A 16,258-nucleotide genomic window follows, 5' to 3' on the forward strand; every position below is an offset into this window, starting at 1 on the left:
GATTACCATGTATTATGGTTTCTTAAAGTAATAATAAGTTCAAGTAGCCCGAGCATCTGTAGCTAGTGTAAAAAATGATGGTGGTTGGTTGTGTTCTGAATGTGCAGGGACTTGCAAGTAAGTTTAAGTAACAAAAGCATAGATGATTGATTCCTGACAACCAAAAGAAATTAAATCAATCAGAAGGTGTTTCTGCTGGTGGAAGTGAAGATATAGGGTGCAGACTGTGATGCACATATTAGTTCAGTGAGGGAACTAACAAAGTAAAAGAAACTTTAGAGTAGGAGTCCCATGATAGTATACAGTAACCTTATCTTCCCTGTTCTGAAGGAAAACACCATGGCATAAATAACATTATCACATGCACTTATAGTTTCTGTTTTTTTAAAAGGAATATAATAGTTTTTGTCTTAAAAATATACTTTAGGTGATAAGATTTTATTATTGGTTATTATTTTCTACAGAGAAGATGGATAGTAAATATACAAGGCATCATAAACCTGTGAAGGGAAGAGGGCAATGAGAACTTTGATATTGTTCCTCTATTTTTTAGCTGTCCTTGTGAAATCAATAGAAGTTATCATCTTCAGCCAAACTGTTTACTTCATAGATTCTCCATTTTTCCCAGAGGTTTCCTGACAACTCCCCACAATGGCAAGAAGCCAACATTTCTACTTCGAAAATCCATCAAAAAACCTTCATTTCAGTTCCAGCCAAGAAGTCATAAAATTTTTGAACTATAAGCTGCTAAGAGCTTTGGAGAAGAGCATGGAGACAGTCATGGATAAATTGGGACTACAGCTGTGGCTCTACATTCTGTGTAAATCCGTAAGTCAAAGAAAGCTTTGTGTAATACATCAGCTTGGCACAAAATACAAGAGCAGCTCAAAATACGTATATGCCAGGTGGAACCTGAAAAACCATTTATCTAAGTCCCCCAGCCTCTGTGGATGTATTAGCTGCAATGCACTGTCTGATGCACAAAATGAAATACAGACATTGCAATGTATTTGCTACACGAACTTGTATTAGACCATCCGAGTAAAGCCAAAATGTCTCACAATTAAAATCACAAATACTGATTTGATATTGTTCTTTAATGAAATATTTATTATTTAATGAGCTACAAATATGTTACACAAATTTCATGTTGAATGTTGACGAGCAAGACTCCTTCTGTCATTTTCTTTTGTTCTTAAAATGGTGCTTAATTTGAGCTTAGACCAAATGAGGAGAGATTTGATGACCTGAAAGAGAGAGAAAGTGATTTGTTAATTCCATATTCATTTGTACAATGGTCATGTAAGATTGTGAAATATTATTACACTTTTCAATTTGATTTTGGGTTTGATTTTTCTCACTGAGCTCAGTAGATGGAAAAATAGTCGATAGCTGAGCATGATGCTGAGAGTTTCAAGTTTCCTTACTAAAAGCCCACCCAAAAGATCAATAAGAACAGACAAAATACAAGCAGATATTAAAGGAAAATACGATGCAAAAATCAAAGTAGAGCAAAGGTTGCTGGGGAAGTACAAACCTCACACTCTGAAAATTATATTGAACGAGAAAGGGAAGAAGGGAAACAGGAATGGAAGAAGAAAAACACTACAGTAAAAGACAAAATGAAAAGGGTTGGGGAAAAAGAAAACCCCAATTTTTTTAACGTGTGGAGAGAGACAAGACTATCTGCAAGGAAACACAGATTTTCCACATGGAAACACTTTTTTTTTGGTGAACCTTCTGATATAGTCTGGTAGTCTAAATTTGCAGATACAGCTAGAACAAAATACTAATGTTTCTGCCTTTTCAGCCTGCTGCTCTTACTCCTGAGATTCCCTCTTCATGGATCCTTAACAAAGTGCTGAAAAAAACGCAGTCCTGTCCTTCACAACCACACAAGTAAGGACCACTGAAGTGTTTTAGAGAACCACCTTGTGCAGTGACTATGAAACACTATGAAAATATTACAGATACATAAAATGCAGTACCTTGACTGAATCTGCTGCAATCTCACGGGAGTACCCTGCAGATGTTGTTCAGGACACTCCTCATTTCTGTAGTTTCCAAATGCTCTTGACTGTCATTCCTCTTCTTTAGATTTTCACTTTCATGCTACTTAATGTTCTGTATTGCATTTTCACCCAAATTCAAAGGCTGGTCTTTCGGTTTTGATTACACAATAGCGTATAACAGAGTAGATGCAGTATGAGTATCATCATATCCTGAATATGGTCTTGAAAGCTAGTATGGATGGCTTGACACTGAGTCAGCATTTTCCTGGTGTCCCCAGTGAGCTGAAGGAACGCAAAGACAACCCATTCTGGCATCCTCTGAGCAAGACCTCTACAGGTGGCATGGGAGAAGGTAACAGGCATTCAGAAAGTGCAGAGTGATTCCTCACTGTGATTTTTTGCTTAGCCTGAGGTAGCATTTGGAGAAGAGGACACCATGATGCTCGGCACTATATAAATGTAACAAAATGTTCAATAGAGGTTATATAACCTGTGCAATGGTGATGGAGACCAACATGTATTTTGCAAGAGAATTAATGAAGAGGTGCAGTACTGGGCAAAGCACTCAAAATTTTATAATTAGTGAAACGCTAACAGGTTAGTGAGCTCACCAGGGGAGAGAGGTCTTCAGTGAAACCTGCAAAAGATGCCATAACATACACAGAGAAAATTGTTGCATTTAAATCAGCCCAGCTGAGAAAGTAACACGGACAGACTTTACAGCTACCAAATTTCCTAGGAATGACTGATGTGCAAAATAAGCTAATTGGTCCCAGAAAGCCATTCCCTGCAAAAGACAGATATTAGGGATCACTGCCCATGCTCAACCATTGTCACGCTTGCAGAAACAACACTAGTTAATTCAAAATGATCTACCAACTTCCTTCTGAAATGAAAACAAACGTAAAATTAAAAAGAAATGTAAAACTGGTTTTAGAGCCTTTCTTCTGTGAAGAAACATGGTCTTCAGAAATAATTTTCACACAGCATTGTATTAATTAAGATCAAATATTTCTTCAGTTGTATTTCTCAAGGTGGCTAAAACTTTGGAATCAATCAAAGCAGGTTGACTCTTTTCTATAGTACAGTAAACTCAGCCAAACCTATAAAATCAGCTGTCTATCACAGCTGATTTTTACATATGCTATGCAAGCATAATCTCACCTGTCATGGTGTCTTTCCTAGAAGTGTGTTCTCCCTTATTTCCATGGTAAGTGGCGTTTGTTCCAGTTGATTCATAGTCTGTTTTTCTTTCTTTTAGGCTGATCATTTCCCGAGGTGAGGCTGGGGCACTTGCTAGATCACAAAAATGGATTTATTTTTTTCTCGCCACATATGACTGAATGTAGTGTTTAACTCTAGAGTAAACATTTTAGTAAAGTTTGTATTTGTTAGCATACTAACATTAAGCTGTTTGAAGAAACACTGCCACATTATGGAGGAAGAGAAAAGGTGCTGTTATTTCAAGTACAGGACAAATGTATTCATGAGACTATCAACTCCAAACACAATTTTCTCTCTGAATGTTTTACTTTTTTCTCTTACACCCAACGTCTAAGATGATCATTACGAAAAAAGTACAATAATAATTTTTTTTTCCACTTTAGCTTTTCAATTTCTTTAATTTGTCAAAACTTTCTGGTATAGGCACTTCTATTTTTTTCTCAAAATGGTTAATTTATTTCTGTTGAAAAGACCGCTAACTTTCACCTGTGTGGAAAAACCCTTATAAAATGGTTTCTTCCCTTCTCTGTTGAAAATAAACCAATTAAATGATTCTAATGGAGATGGGAAGAAAAGAAAGGTGTTTTTCATAGAAAACATATAGCAAAGAATGCCTAGCACCTAAAGGTAACTCAAATAATTTATCTTGTCTTTAAACATGTACGTATGAACAACTGCCATTAAAACAACAACTGCTACTTCAAGGTATTACTAAAACTAAATCCTTCATCACCTACACTCGTGGTATGGCTAAAAGGAGGAAAGTATGAGGTGACTAGGAGGAGAACTGGGTTTGTACTTGATTCTTACGCACTGGAGAATGTGAAGGTGATCACTGGCCCTGATCATGAAGACTTAGAGCTTGTGATGCTTAGGAAAAGGAGAGAAGCAGAGGAAAAAAAAATGGCTTTCAAGTAAACGGACTTCAATGTATTTAGGTGTTGGTAGATACAATGCACTTTCCCTGTTGTGGAGGGCAGGGGAAGGAGTACAAGGTGAATGGCAGAGCACCCCAGAGCCTCGTGAAGGCACAGTGGTACAAAAATAACTAAAGTGCTGGTGCTTACTTCCACACCCTCCCCTGCCTCCACCCAGATATTTGATATGTCAAAAGAACCTCAAAAGCAGTAACAATGTCCTTGCTTAAAAATAAAGAAAAAAAATTAAAATAAGACAAGGTCATTTGTGAAGCTTGATCGTGAGTTGTGTTTTTCAGCATCTCTAAACTATGTTACATGTTTTAGTTAAGGAGTAGGGAAGCGCTTGTACTTAACTAAGGAGTAGGGAAGCACAACTGATGTTGAATTCTGCTTAGATTGGTTCTGCTGGCCCTGGCCTCTGAATTTACAGAGCAAATGCAGGACAGATGGTTTTTCTTATGAAGCCATTAGAATTGGGGATTGCTTTTAAATTGCTTGTCAATAGTGATGTAATTATAAAGCTGATAATCCAGCAGATATAAAGAAACATGACATTAAATTACCAAATCAACTAATGGCAACTTGAGTCTAATAAGGAACAAAATAGAATGCAAACCTTGAAATAGTTGCTAACGCATGGATGCATTTTGTTTCACATACTCTGGTAATGCTTTTAAGCACCCTGGTGTTTTGAACAAAATTGACTGATAAAGACAAAACCATCTCTCTCTGTTCCCTGTGGGAATTATCTCCCTCCTCCCATGTGAGAACAACTGCTTTCTGGCAAGTGTTAAAATTCAGAAGCGCCCTCTTTCAGAGTTTTTACTGGAAGCAGACATAAAATCATTGGTTGACATTAGTCTGAAAAGTGATATCAAGGTTTTCTGCTCTTATTCTTAAAGGACGCAGAAAAGAAGACAGAACTCTCTATGCTAGTTTAAGCATCTTATCACCAAGTCCTAGAGATGGATGGGACACTGTGAGTTCATTTACTTCATTTACTACCCCAAGGTAGGATCCAGTATACCAAAATAACTCTTGACAGATTTTCATCTAAAACTATAGATCTCTAATGACACAGATCACATAACTGCTTCAAGTAGTCTGTTCCAGTGCTTTGTTTCCCTACTGTTAGGAAATGCTCCCTGATGTCTAGCCTGACTCCTTGCTGCTCATTATTTCCATTCGTCTGCTATGAAAGCAGAGAAAGTTCATGCCATTCCTCTTCACAGCTGGCTGTTATGTGCTTGAATACTTGGTGCGTACCTCTTCCCACTGCTCCCATCTTGTGTCTCTCTTATTAGAGTTAAAAAACTACAGTCCATTCAGTGTGTCCTCATATCCTGATTGCTCCATCTCCCGATTCATGTGTGCAACTGACAAAAATCCCTAAACCATTTCTAAAGAACTTTTGTCTAGTCATATATTCTCCTTATAATTTATTTGTAAAGGATTGGATCTTATTTTCCCTTTGGACAGTATCTCCAGTTTCTCAGGATCACTCTGAATTCCAATACTGCCCTTCAAGGTACATGAGTTTCTCCCAGATTTATGTCACCCACAAAGGTAATAGGCATCCTTTGTATATTATCTGGGTCATTAATGAAACCACTGAAGAGTACTGGGCCCAAGGCAAACCTCAAAGCAAAGCATTCTTCCATTTTGGCAATAAGCAATACCCATTCTTTGTGAATGGTTTTCAGTCAGTTTTGTATTTACCACACATGACGTTTTCTGGACTGTTTGCTAGCTTGCCCTAGCTTGCCTATAAAAATCTTGTGTGAAAGAGTCTTACTGATTACAGTAGGTTTCACTTACTGACTATTCTTTCCACAAAGTGCTTTAACTATGTTGTAGCAGGGAACAAATCGTATTGAACCAATGTTTGGATTTGATATGGATACTGCCAGACAGGCAGTAACTTATACTACTATGTAGAAATAGATACTCCTAGAGTTAAGCAGTATCTTATGTTCCTACTATCTTTGAGGTGCTCAGATTGTGATTATATTTGTTCCAGCAATTTTCTAGAATGAAGTGGAGCTGACTGGTCTGTAATTACATGGGCTCCTCTTCCTTCAGAAACAGCCACTATATTTGTTCTTTTCCAGTCTTATGATAACTGGTGATGGCAGTAAGATTTAATCCAAAATTTCTTTAAGTATGTTCATAGAATCATAGAATGGTTTGGGTTGGAAGCGACCTTAAAGATCGTCTAGTTCCAACTCCCCTGCCACGGGCAGGGACACCTTCCACTAGACCAGGTTGCTCAAAGCCCCATCCAGCCTGGCCTTGAACACTTCCAGGGATGGGACATCCACAACTTCTCTGGGCAACCTGTTCCAGTGCCTCACCACCCTCACAGTCAAGAACTTCTTCCTTACATCTAATCTAAATCTACCCTCTTTCAGTTTAAAGCCATTACCCCTTGTCCTATCACTACATGCCCTTGTAAAAAGTCCCTCTCCAGTTTTCTTGTAGGCCCCCTTTAAGTACTGGAAGGCTGCTGTAAGGTCTCCCCGGAGCCTCCTCTTCTCCAGGCTAAACAACCCCAGCTCTCTCAGCCTGCCTTCATAGGAGAGGTGCTCCAGCCCTCTGATCATCTTCGTGGCCCTCCTCTGGACTAGCTCCAACAGGTCCATGTCCTTCTTATGTTGGGGGCCCCAGAGCTGAACGCAGTACTCCAGATGGGGTCTCATGAGAGCGGAGTAGAGGGGCAGAATCACCTCCCTTGACCTGCTGGTCATGCTTCTTTTGATGCAGCCCAGGATATGGTTGGCTTTCTGGGCTGCAAGTGCACATTGCTGGGTCATGTTGAGCTTCTCATTAACCAACACCCCCAAGTCCTTCTCCGCAGGGCTGCTCTCAATCCACTCATCGCCCAGCCTGTATTTGTGCTTGAGGTTGCCCTGCCCCATGTCCAGGACCTTGCACTTGGCCTTGTTGAACTTCATGAGGTTCACATGGGCCCACCTCTCAAGCCTTTCAAGGTCCCTCTGGACGGCATCCCTTCCCTCCAGCGTGTCGACCGCACCACACAGCTTGGTGTCGTCGGCAAACTTGCTGAGGGTGCGCTCAATCCCACTGTCCATGTCACTGACAAAGATGTTAAACAGCGCCAGTCCCAATACCGACCCCTGAGGAACACCACTCGTCACTGCTCTCCACTTAGACATCAAGCCGTTGACCACAACCCTTTGAGTGCGACCATCCAGCCAGTTCCTTATCCATCAAGTGGTCCATCCGTCAAATCAATGTCTCTCCAATTTAGAGGCAAGGATGTCGTGCGGGACAGTGTCAAATGCTTTGCACAAGTCCAGGTAGATGATGTCCGGTGCTCTTCCCTTATCCACCAACACTGTAACTCCATCGTAGAAGGCCACCAAATTTGTGAGGCACGATTTGCCCTTAGTGAAGCCATGTTGGCTGTCACCGATCACCTCCTTATTTTCCATGTGCCTTAGCATAGTTTCCAGGAAGATCGGCTCCATGGTCTTGCCAGGCACAGAGGTGAGACTGACTGGCCTGTAGTTTCCCAGGTCTTCCTTTTTTCCCTTTTTAAAAATGGGGGTTATGTTTCCCCTTTTCCAGTCAGTGGGAACTTCACCGGACTGCCACGACTTCTCAAATATGATGGATAGTGGCTTAGCTACTTCATCCGCCAGTTCCCTCAGGACCCGCAGATGCATCTCATCAGGTCCCATGGACTTGTGCACCTTAGGTGGTTCCTCAGATGGTCTCGAACCTGATCTTCTCCTACAGTGGGCGGTTCTTCATTCTCCCAATCCCTGCCTTTGCCTTCTGCGACTTGGGCAGTGTGGCTGGAGCACTTGCTGGTGAAGACAGAGGCAAAAAAGTCGTCGAGTACCTCAGCCTTCTCCATGTCCCGGGTAACCAGGTCTCCCGTTTCCTTCTGGAGAGGGCCCACATTGTCCCTAGTCTTCCTTTTATCACCGACATACCTACAGAAGCTTTTCTTGTTGCCCTTGACATTCCTGGCCAGATTTAATTCTATCAGGGCTTTGGCTTTCCTAACCTGATCCTTGACTGCTCAGACAATTTCTCTGTATTCCTCCCAGGTTACCTGTCCTTGCCTTCACCCTCTGTAGGCTTCCTTTTTGTGTTTGAGTTTGTCCAGGAGCTCCTTATTCATCCATGCAGGCCTCCTGGCATTTTTACCTGACTTCCTCTTTGTTGGGATGCATCGCTCCTGAGCTCGGAGGAGGTGATTCCTGAATATTAACCAGCTTTCTTGGGCCCCTCTTCCCTCCAGGGCTTTATCCCATGGTATTCTACCAAAGAGATCCCTGAAGAGGCCAAAGTCTGCTCTCCTGAAGTCCAGGGTAGCGAGCTTGCTGTGTGCCCTCCTTGCTGCCCTAAGGATCTTGAACTCCACCATTTCATGGTCCCTGCAGCCAAGGCTGCCCCTTGAGCTTCACATTCTGCACCAGCCCCTCCTTGTTGGTGAGAACAAGGTCCAGCACAGCACCTCTCCTCATTGGCTCCTCTATCACTTGAGGAAGGAAGTTATCATCAACGCATTCCAGGAACCTCCTGGATTGCTTATGCCCTGCTGTGTTGTCCCTCCAACAGCTATCGGGGTGGTTGAAGTCTCCCATGAGGACCAGGGCTTGTGAACGTGAGGCTGCTCCTATCTATCTATAGAGGGCCTCACCTGGTCGGTCTTCCTGGTCGGGTGGCCTGTAGCAGACCCCCACTATAATGTCACCTGTCCCTGCCCTCCCTTTAATCCTGACCCATAAGCTCTTGGTCGGCTCCTCATCCATCCCCAGGCAGAGCTCCGTGCACTCCAGCTGGTCACTGACATAGAGGGCGACACCCCCTCCTTGTCTCCCCTGCCTGTCCTTCCTAAAGAGCCTGTATCCTTCCATTCCAACACTCCAGTCATAGGAGCCATGCCATCATGTCTCTGTGATGCCAATAAGATCACAGCCCTGCAGGCGTGCGCATGTCTCTAACTGTTCTTGTTTATTCCCCATGCTACGTGTGCTTGCATAGAGGCATTTAAGTTGGGCCCCCAATAAAGCTGACTCACTGGCTGGAATTCCTTTGTGCTGCTCTTCAGGCGCTCTCCTGCTGACCTGTAATCCCTCTCGAGGCTCTGAGCATCTATTGCTGGCACTGGCATCAAACTGGTAGGAGTGGGATGGATTGAGGTTCCTCTCCCCTGGCAACTTTAGTCTGAAGCCCTCTTCACCAGCTTGGCAAGCCTATGACCGAAGATGCTCTTCCCCTTCTCTGACAGATGGACCCCATCAGCCCCCAGTAGACCAGGTTTCTCAGAGCGAGTCCCATGGTCTAAGTAGTCGATCCATTGGCTGTGGCACCAGTCCTCTAACCATTTGTTGATTCACCAGATTCGACTGGCCCTTTCAAACCCCTTCCCTTTAACCGGGAGGACTGAGGAAGAAACTACCTGCGCTCCAGAGTCCCTTATCGCTCCTCCCAGGGCTCTGTAATCCTTCTTGATACTCCTCAGACTGCTCCTGGCTGTATCACTGGTGTCCACATGAAACAACAGCAGCGGATAATAGTCAGTGGACTGTACGAGGGTTGGTGGTCTCTTGGTGACACTCCTGATAACGAGCCCCTGGTAAGCAGCACACCTCTCTAGACAGTGCGTCAGGTCGGCAAATGGGTGCCTCCGTACCTCTCAGAAGAAAGTTGTCTACTACTATCAACCATCACCTTTTCTTAGTTGTGCTGGTTGTTATACGGGGAGCAGACCGGGCTGCCTTACTCAGCTCCAGCGTCTCTCTTGATGTGATGGGTCCTTCCTCTTCAGTCTGCAGAGTGGTGAAGTGGTTCTGCAAGGGCACCTCAGGCTTTGGGGGAAGTCTCTTCCTCCTGCAGGTCCTTGCCCTTGCAAGCTTCCATTCTTCTACATTATTGGCCTCCCTCCCTTCCATGTGTGCCAGTGGGGGAGTTTTTGGCTGTTTGGCCGTGGGCTGTGGGTCCATAGCAGACTGCGCTTGGAATCAGCTATCTAACTCCTTCTCTGCCTCCCTGATGCTACACAGCCTTCTAACCGCCTCCTGCAGCTCAGCCACCTGCTGCAGGAGGTCCTCCATCTGGGCACACCTTTTGCAGGCAGGTCTGCTGCCTGTCCCTGCCCCAGGAGAAAGGTCTAGGCACTTCCTGCAGTCTGAAGCCTGCACTGCAGCCTCTCCCTTCAGCAGCTCCGTCTGGGTGGAGGCATCGGCCACCGCTGGGGTAGGTGGTGCAGACCCCCCAGCCGGAGCTGCAGCCTTTGCTCTCAGACGAGTGCCCACCATTCTGCCTTGAGGGCCAGGTAGGACGAGTGCCCTCGGCCTGCGCAGATGGCCACAGAACGGTGCCTGGTTGCTGGGTTACGTGTACTTCAAGCCTCTCCACTCGGCCAGTGGAATGCCCCTCCTTCGAAGAGGCGCCCTCCCTGCGCGCCCTCCCGCGCAAACTGCCGCGCCACGCCCTGGCTGCCGTGCCACGCCCTGGCTGCCCGCCCTGTTCGCAGCGCTCCTGGTCGCCATTGCTCCCGAGGGCCGCCCTTCGCGGGAGTGGGGGGCGGCTGCCGTTACTCCTGGCCCCACCCACACCTCATCAGCCGCTCTCCCTTGTGAGACCCGCCGGCTCTGGCAGGTCTCCGCGCTCCCCTGGGGTTTCCCCGGTGCAGGAAACCCCCTCTGTAGGCCCCGATCCCCCTGCTCCGCTGTGGAATGCGCCTGCACCGGAGCCGATCGCCACGGCAAGTCCTCTTTAAGCAACAGAGTTCTTTAAGCCATAAAGTAACAGAAGAGAGGAGACAGTTCCAGCAAGAGACAGAAGTAAGATCTCAGGGCCAGACATTTCAAGTGCCTTGCACTTACAGTCAAAATGAGATTCTGGAGAAGAAAAAAAAGGAACAAGAGCCCTTTATGGACCTGTGCAATGACAGATTTTGAAAACTGAATAGCAGCTCTCACTGTACTTCTGGCTACGTTTTCAAATTTCCTCAGTGGTTGTTCTGCAGGACTAAGATGCAGCTTCTAGAGAATTAACAGAACAATTTTCTTGAAACAAAACTATGGCACAATGCTGATGGCAAAAATCAGTTTGGCCAATTTTAATCCTAAACTCTTGGTATACCTATGGAATGACAGCATTTGATTGAACAAGTAGTAAAAAGCACATTGAAAGGTTGACTGTTTTACACTGTTTATCTTAGAAGATTTTCACTGGGAATGGTTTTATCTAACCAAGGTATGTTCTACCTTAGAATAAGCTGAGGGGAAATTGCCCAGATTTCTGAATGGAAAAATTAATTAACACTGCAGCATAAGTTGAGACACTTACATTAATTCATTGTATAGATCATACAGAATTAATGATAGCTGGTGTAAATATGCCATCAATGTTACATGAAGACCTGTAGTTAACCTTTTGTGAAACTTACACATGCATGTGTATGCACACTTACACACACATACACATAGAATAAAAGCTGACCAAAAAATAATGTGGATCCTTCAACTTCTGCTAAGTGTGCAGAGTGGTCATAAACAACATAGCGGTTTTCATGACTAGCAAAGTGAGTAACAGAATCTCCTCGTGCTACTAATGGACACCATTGCCCTGAGATCTAGTCAGATAATCCCAATCAGGAAAACACTGCATGAGCATTCGTAACAAAAAGTTATGGAATATTCTTTCTGCTGTAAAACTTTACAAAGTGTTAACCAAACAAAAAAAAAAATCCTGTTTTGAACAGATAATTCAGGTAAGAGTAAAGAATATATTTTGTGCCCTTCCACCATTGTTAACAACAAATGCGGATGCCAGTGATATTGCTTAAAGAAGGAAAATGACAGTGATGGATTACCTCTGTCTTTACTTCAGTCCTAAAAGCCTGGTCTTACCTGAGCGGTTGTTAGGAGACATGCGCACGGGAGAGATGGAGGGCGTGCGTGATGAAGAGTACGGTCTTTGCCGATCCCTTTCTATTGTTGAAGATGAGGCTACAAAGTGATACTGCGACCATCCGTCCTGCAACATCAAACATTGCAACAGCAGTCAGTGAAAATGCCATATAGTTCCCCATTTTAAGTACAGAGTATTTTCCTCTAGTGTTTTAACCACGTATGCAGAAGTAGGCTACTATCTTTTCCCTGCCACTGAGTGGCAAATATTCTTAGCAGTGCAGGATACGATGTGCTGACTGTACTGACACACCAGGAAAAAAATTAAAATGCAGAAAGTTCTATAAAATAATACATTTCAGAAAGACTCAAATTATGAAAACACTGAACAACTTTTTAGGCTGTTTAATAGTTCTGTCTTTTTCCATGCCTCTATTTTCACATTGCAAATGGCATTCTGGCTATGAAAATATTCCAAATCATAAATTTTCACAGTGAAAATCAGATTTTGCTTTAAATCATTTCTATCTTATAAGGAAATTTTGGAGTAAGTAGATGAGGAAGCTCCAGGATTATCAAAATCACTGCAACTATTTGGGTATCTATAGTCTAGTTATATTAACTGCCCATTTGTTCACACTTGAGGGAAAAAGAATCAATGCATTTTCCTCGTTGCATTTTTCTCCAAGATGTACAGAAAGAAATTCTATTCCTTCTATTTAAAACTGTGGTAATGGTGATGTATTTAAAAAAAAAGAAACAAAGCAATACAAACACTAGAAACAGCTAACAGTTCAGAAATAAAAAAGGAGAGTTTAAATCATTCATGTTTTGTTCCTGTACCATAATATAATGCAATAATTCAAAATAATGTACTTTACATTTTTAAAAGGATATTAAAAATAGTTTGAAAGTATCATGAGAGAATAAATTGACTTTTGCTAGTGCTCTTATTAAATGACAGTATTTCAAATGTCTTAAAGTATTGATAGATTTTTAACTGTCTTTATCACTGCTTAATGTTAAATCTAAATCAGTAACACAGTTTTCCCAGTCTCGCACTGAAGGCATAAGCCTTTTAAAAATGCCTAATTTCTGTTGGGCTCAATGGAAATCAAGTCAAGCACCTGGCATGGCGCTAAACAAAATTTTTGCAAGGAAATGCTGAATAAAAATAAACACAATAAAATATAAACAAAAAACAGCTGGAATTTTCCTCTTGCTTACAGAAAAATAATTCTCCATTGGGGTAGTAAAGAATATTCCCACCCCCGACCTCAGGCTACTCCAGACATCCAACCCTGAATCCCACGCCTTCCCATCCTCTGCTTTTGCCGAAGACATCTCTCTGACTTTGTTCCCTCCACAGAAACCATGGGCACCTGGCTCTCGGAATTGCAAGAGAAAATGGCTGAAAATCCCCTTTCCACTAAACTTTCAGGAAAGAGAACTCAGCAAGAGTGTGACACAGCAGGAGGAAAGAAGATATTCATACTTGATGTAGAGGGAAATGTTCTAAGTAAATTAGGATAGACAGAGGTGACACCTAACTACAGATTCTGAATGTCTGTACTCCTTACATAACGCATTTCTATTAACATGCGTGTATCTCAGTTGTAATTTCAAAGGAAAAAAAAGGAAGAGTGAAGTCTGGGCCATGGCTTTCACAGTAGAGTCATGACTTTCCCTAGAGTCAATAGCGTTTGTCCACAGAGGTCACTCATGTTTAGGACACTTCACTGAACTGCACCTCATATTTCATGACAGTCATATAAGAAAATATAAGGAAGAAAAACAGTTAATTAATAAAAAATAGTAAGAGTAACTTGAAAAAAGAAATAGTTAATCTTTAATATCACTTGCTTAAACCAAAGTTTTCTATATCCAATCTTTCATTTCCAACAAGCAGCTTCTACACAAGCCGCGTCCTTCAACCTAGAGCGAGGATCAATGAGTATGCAAACAAAAACATCTGTAAAGCCCTAACTTCTTAACGTTAAATCAAATTGGAAATTATTAGAAACTGTTCAATATATACACACATATACATAATATGTATACATATAAAAAACACATGTATTTTTAAAGAAGAACTAATAGTTTATAGCTATAATTATAATGAATAGCGCTAAGTCCAATAAACTTACCCAAGCATTAAGACTAAATAACATTCTTAGCATTATTTTTACATCTCCTGTTAATAATAACTTGCATGGTGATTTCTCTACTACAAAAATGAAGTAGCAAACATGTGAGAAGCCCATGCCTTTATCCTGCTGAAGAAAAATGGTTCCCTTCTTCCTCCTTCTCTGGGGTCAGAAGTTCTTACCAGAAAGGTGACTCTCCATAATTCACTCTGTTATAGTTTTCTGATAATTTATTTTCTTTTAAACAGACTGCTGAAGAGGAAGATACCAAGAGGACAGACTCTAGATCTGATAAAAGCAGAAGGAATAGACTATTTATTACTGTCTGCCTGCAAAAGGAGGAGACATCAGCCACGCTTACATAGTGCAAGTCAGAAATGCTTCCAGCTTTGTGGATCTGGATACATGCGTGGCCAGGTATACTCTCCTTTTGTACTCTTGCTTCCCTCAAATAAATCCCTGGCATGTGGGTCAGAAAAAAGTGACCTGAGTCTTCCCCTAAACCTTTCTTCCTGTTGTCTATTCCATCTGTATTGTTTACATTAATACCTGGACCCTGGTTCTTATGGGAAGTGGATGAAATAAATCCCCGTTATCTGCACGGTCCCACGGACTCTACAGGACCAGAGCGTGGCACCAGTTTTGTTCTGCAGAATATCAACAGGTACTTTGTCAACGTTGCTTCCTCAGAAACAGCACTGCAAGGTGCCTCAACAGTGAGGGAGCAAAATCCAGCTGTAGTTGGGATGCCGGCAACAGCATTCTTCTGTGCGGCAGATGTTTTTCCTTCTTCTCCTCCCTGCAAATTTTCATTTTTCTCTCTGCTGAGAGTAGTGCCTATAATGAGGTCTTCAAATAAAATCTGCTACAAACTTCCAAGTTTGCAAGCCCGATCAGCTCAATAAAACAAGTCAGGCAGACAATAAACTCTAACACAAGTATTGTGGTGACTTGGCATTGCTTTTGACTAAACAAGGCATATTGCTGTCACTGTACGACAACCTTCATGTTGTTTTTCAACAGCATTATGGGCAGGTCCCAGACCTCACAGTATTTCAAAATCCTAATAATTTTAAGTCATCTAGCTTTAGCTCTCTTCTGCTGCAAGGAACGAGCTTCTTTCCTTGGAAAGGTAAACAGTTTGTAACAAATTCATTAAAACTATCCCCATCAACAATTCCAAAAGCTATTAGCGTTAAATATTGAAACTAATTTTTAAGGGCCTAAAGGGAGTATTTTCAATTTAATGCCGAGATAAATACCACCTGACGTGATGGCTGCTTTCATTAGTTTGTTTCAGCTCTAGTGCCTGTAATGAAATTTAATTAAATTGATTTGGGTACTTAAAGGTACAGTATATAGCAGTGTCCTGCAGAGAAGAAAGCTAACTCAAAAGCAAAGCGTGTGAGACTGCATTTCAGAAACCAATTTACCAGCCACAAATGTGATCTAGGAGAGGAAGAGCAAGACAAAAAGATCTGACAAATTGGAAAGAAATTCAATGCAATTCTGTTACAGAATGGATGCATTTGTTAACTGGCAGCAATTGATTAATAGGTGGCAACTGCACACTACAGGAGGGCACAGAACAACCAGAGTACAGAAATACCATTGTATGTCCTTATCATCTCCTCCAAGGTATCTTCTACTGGGCATTTCTCTATATTTTGACTATAATGAATATAGGTATTCTCCCTCAATTATACTCCACGAAGTCCAAACGTTAAAGCTTGATTGGCACTGACATGTTTCTGACGACACATTCTTGGGAAAGCTTCAGGGACTAGATTTGGGGCGGGGGTTGGATAACCACTGTAGAAAACAAAAGTGATATTGTAGTCTCACTGATCACCTTTTACTGGCCTCAAGGAGTGAACAGGCCCTTTGCCTCCCTGCTCAACCTTAAGTCGTTTTGAAAATAAATAATTTTCTTCACACCTATGGGAAATAATTATTTCGTCAGGGTGACTAAACTTACTGTGCCAAAGAGCTATTGCACAGGTATCTTATGAAAATATAATTTGGGTTTTCCACATTATTCTTTTTGTGTTTAAAATGTA

The 16,258-nt window shown here is 42.2% G+C and overlaps 1 protein-coding gene across 2 annotated transcripts in view; it reads right to left on the minus strand.

The window, feature by feature from the left end:
* The window catches only part of CTNND2 (catenin delta 2), a 700,253-nt gene that overhangs the window by 8,523 nt on the left and 675,472 nt on the right, over positions 1-16,258 (minus strand). For both annotated transcript variants that reach the window (XM_050891195.1, XM_050891194.1), the window contains 2 exons: positions 12,052-12,178; positions 3,177-3,308 (listed from right to left, as the gene is read on the minus strand). In XM_050891195.1, the coding sequence (XP_050747152.1) occupies positions 3,177-3,308; positions 12,052-12,178 (259 nt within the window). The remainder of the gene's footprint in view (positions 1-3,176; positions 3,309-12,051; positions 12,179-16,258) is intronic.

This window comes from Gymnogyps californianus, chromosome 2 (genome assembly GCF_018139145.2).
Source record: "Gymnogyps californianus isolate 813 chromosome 2, ASM1813914v2, whole genome shotgun sequence".
Taxonomy (NCBI): Eukaryota; Metazoa; Chordata; class Aves; order Accipitriformes; family Cathartidae; genus Gymnogyps; species Gymnogyps californianus.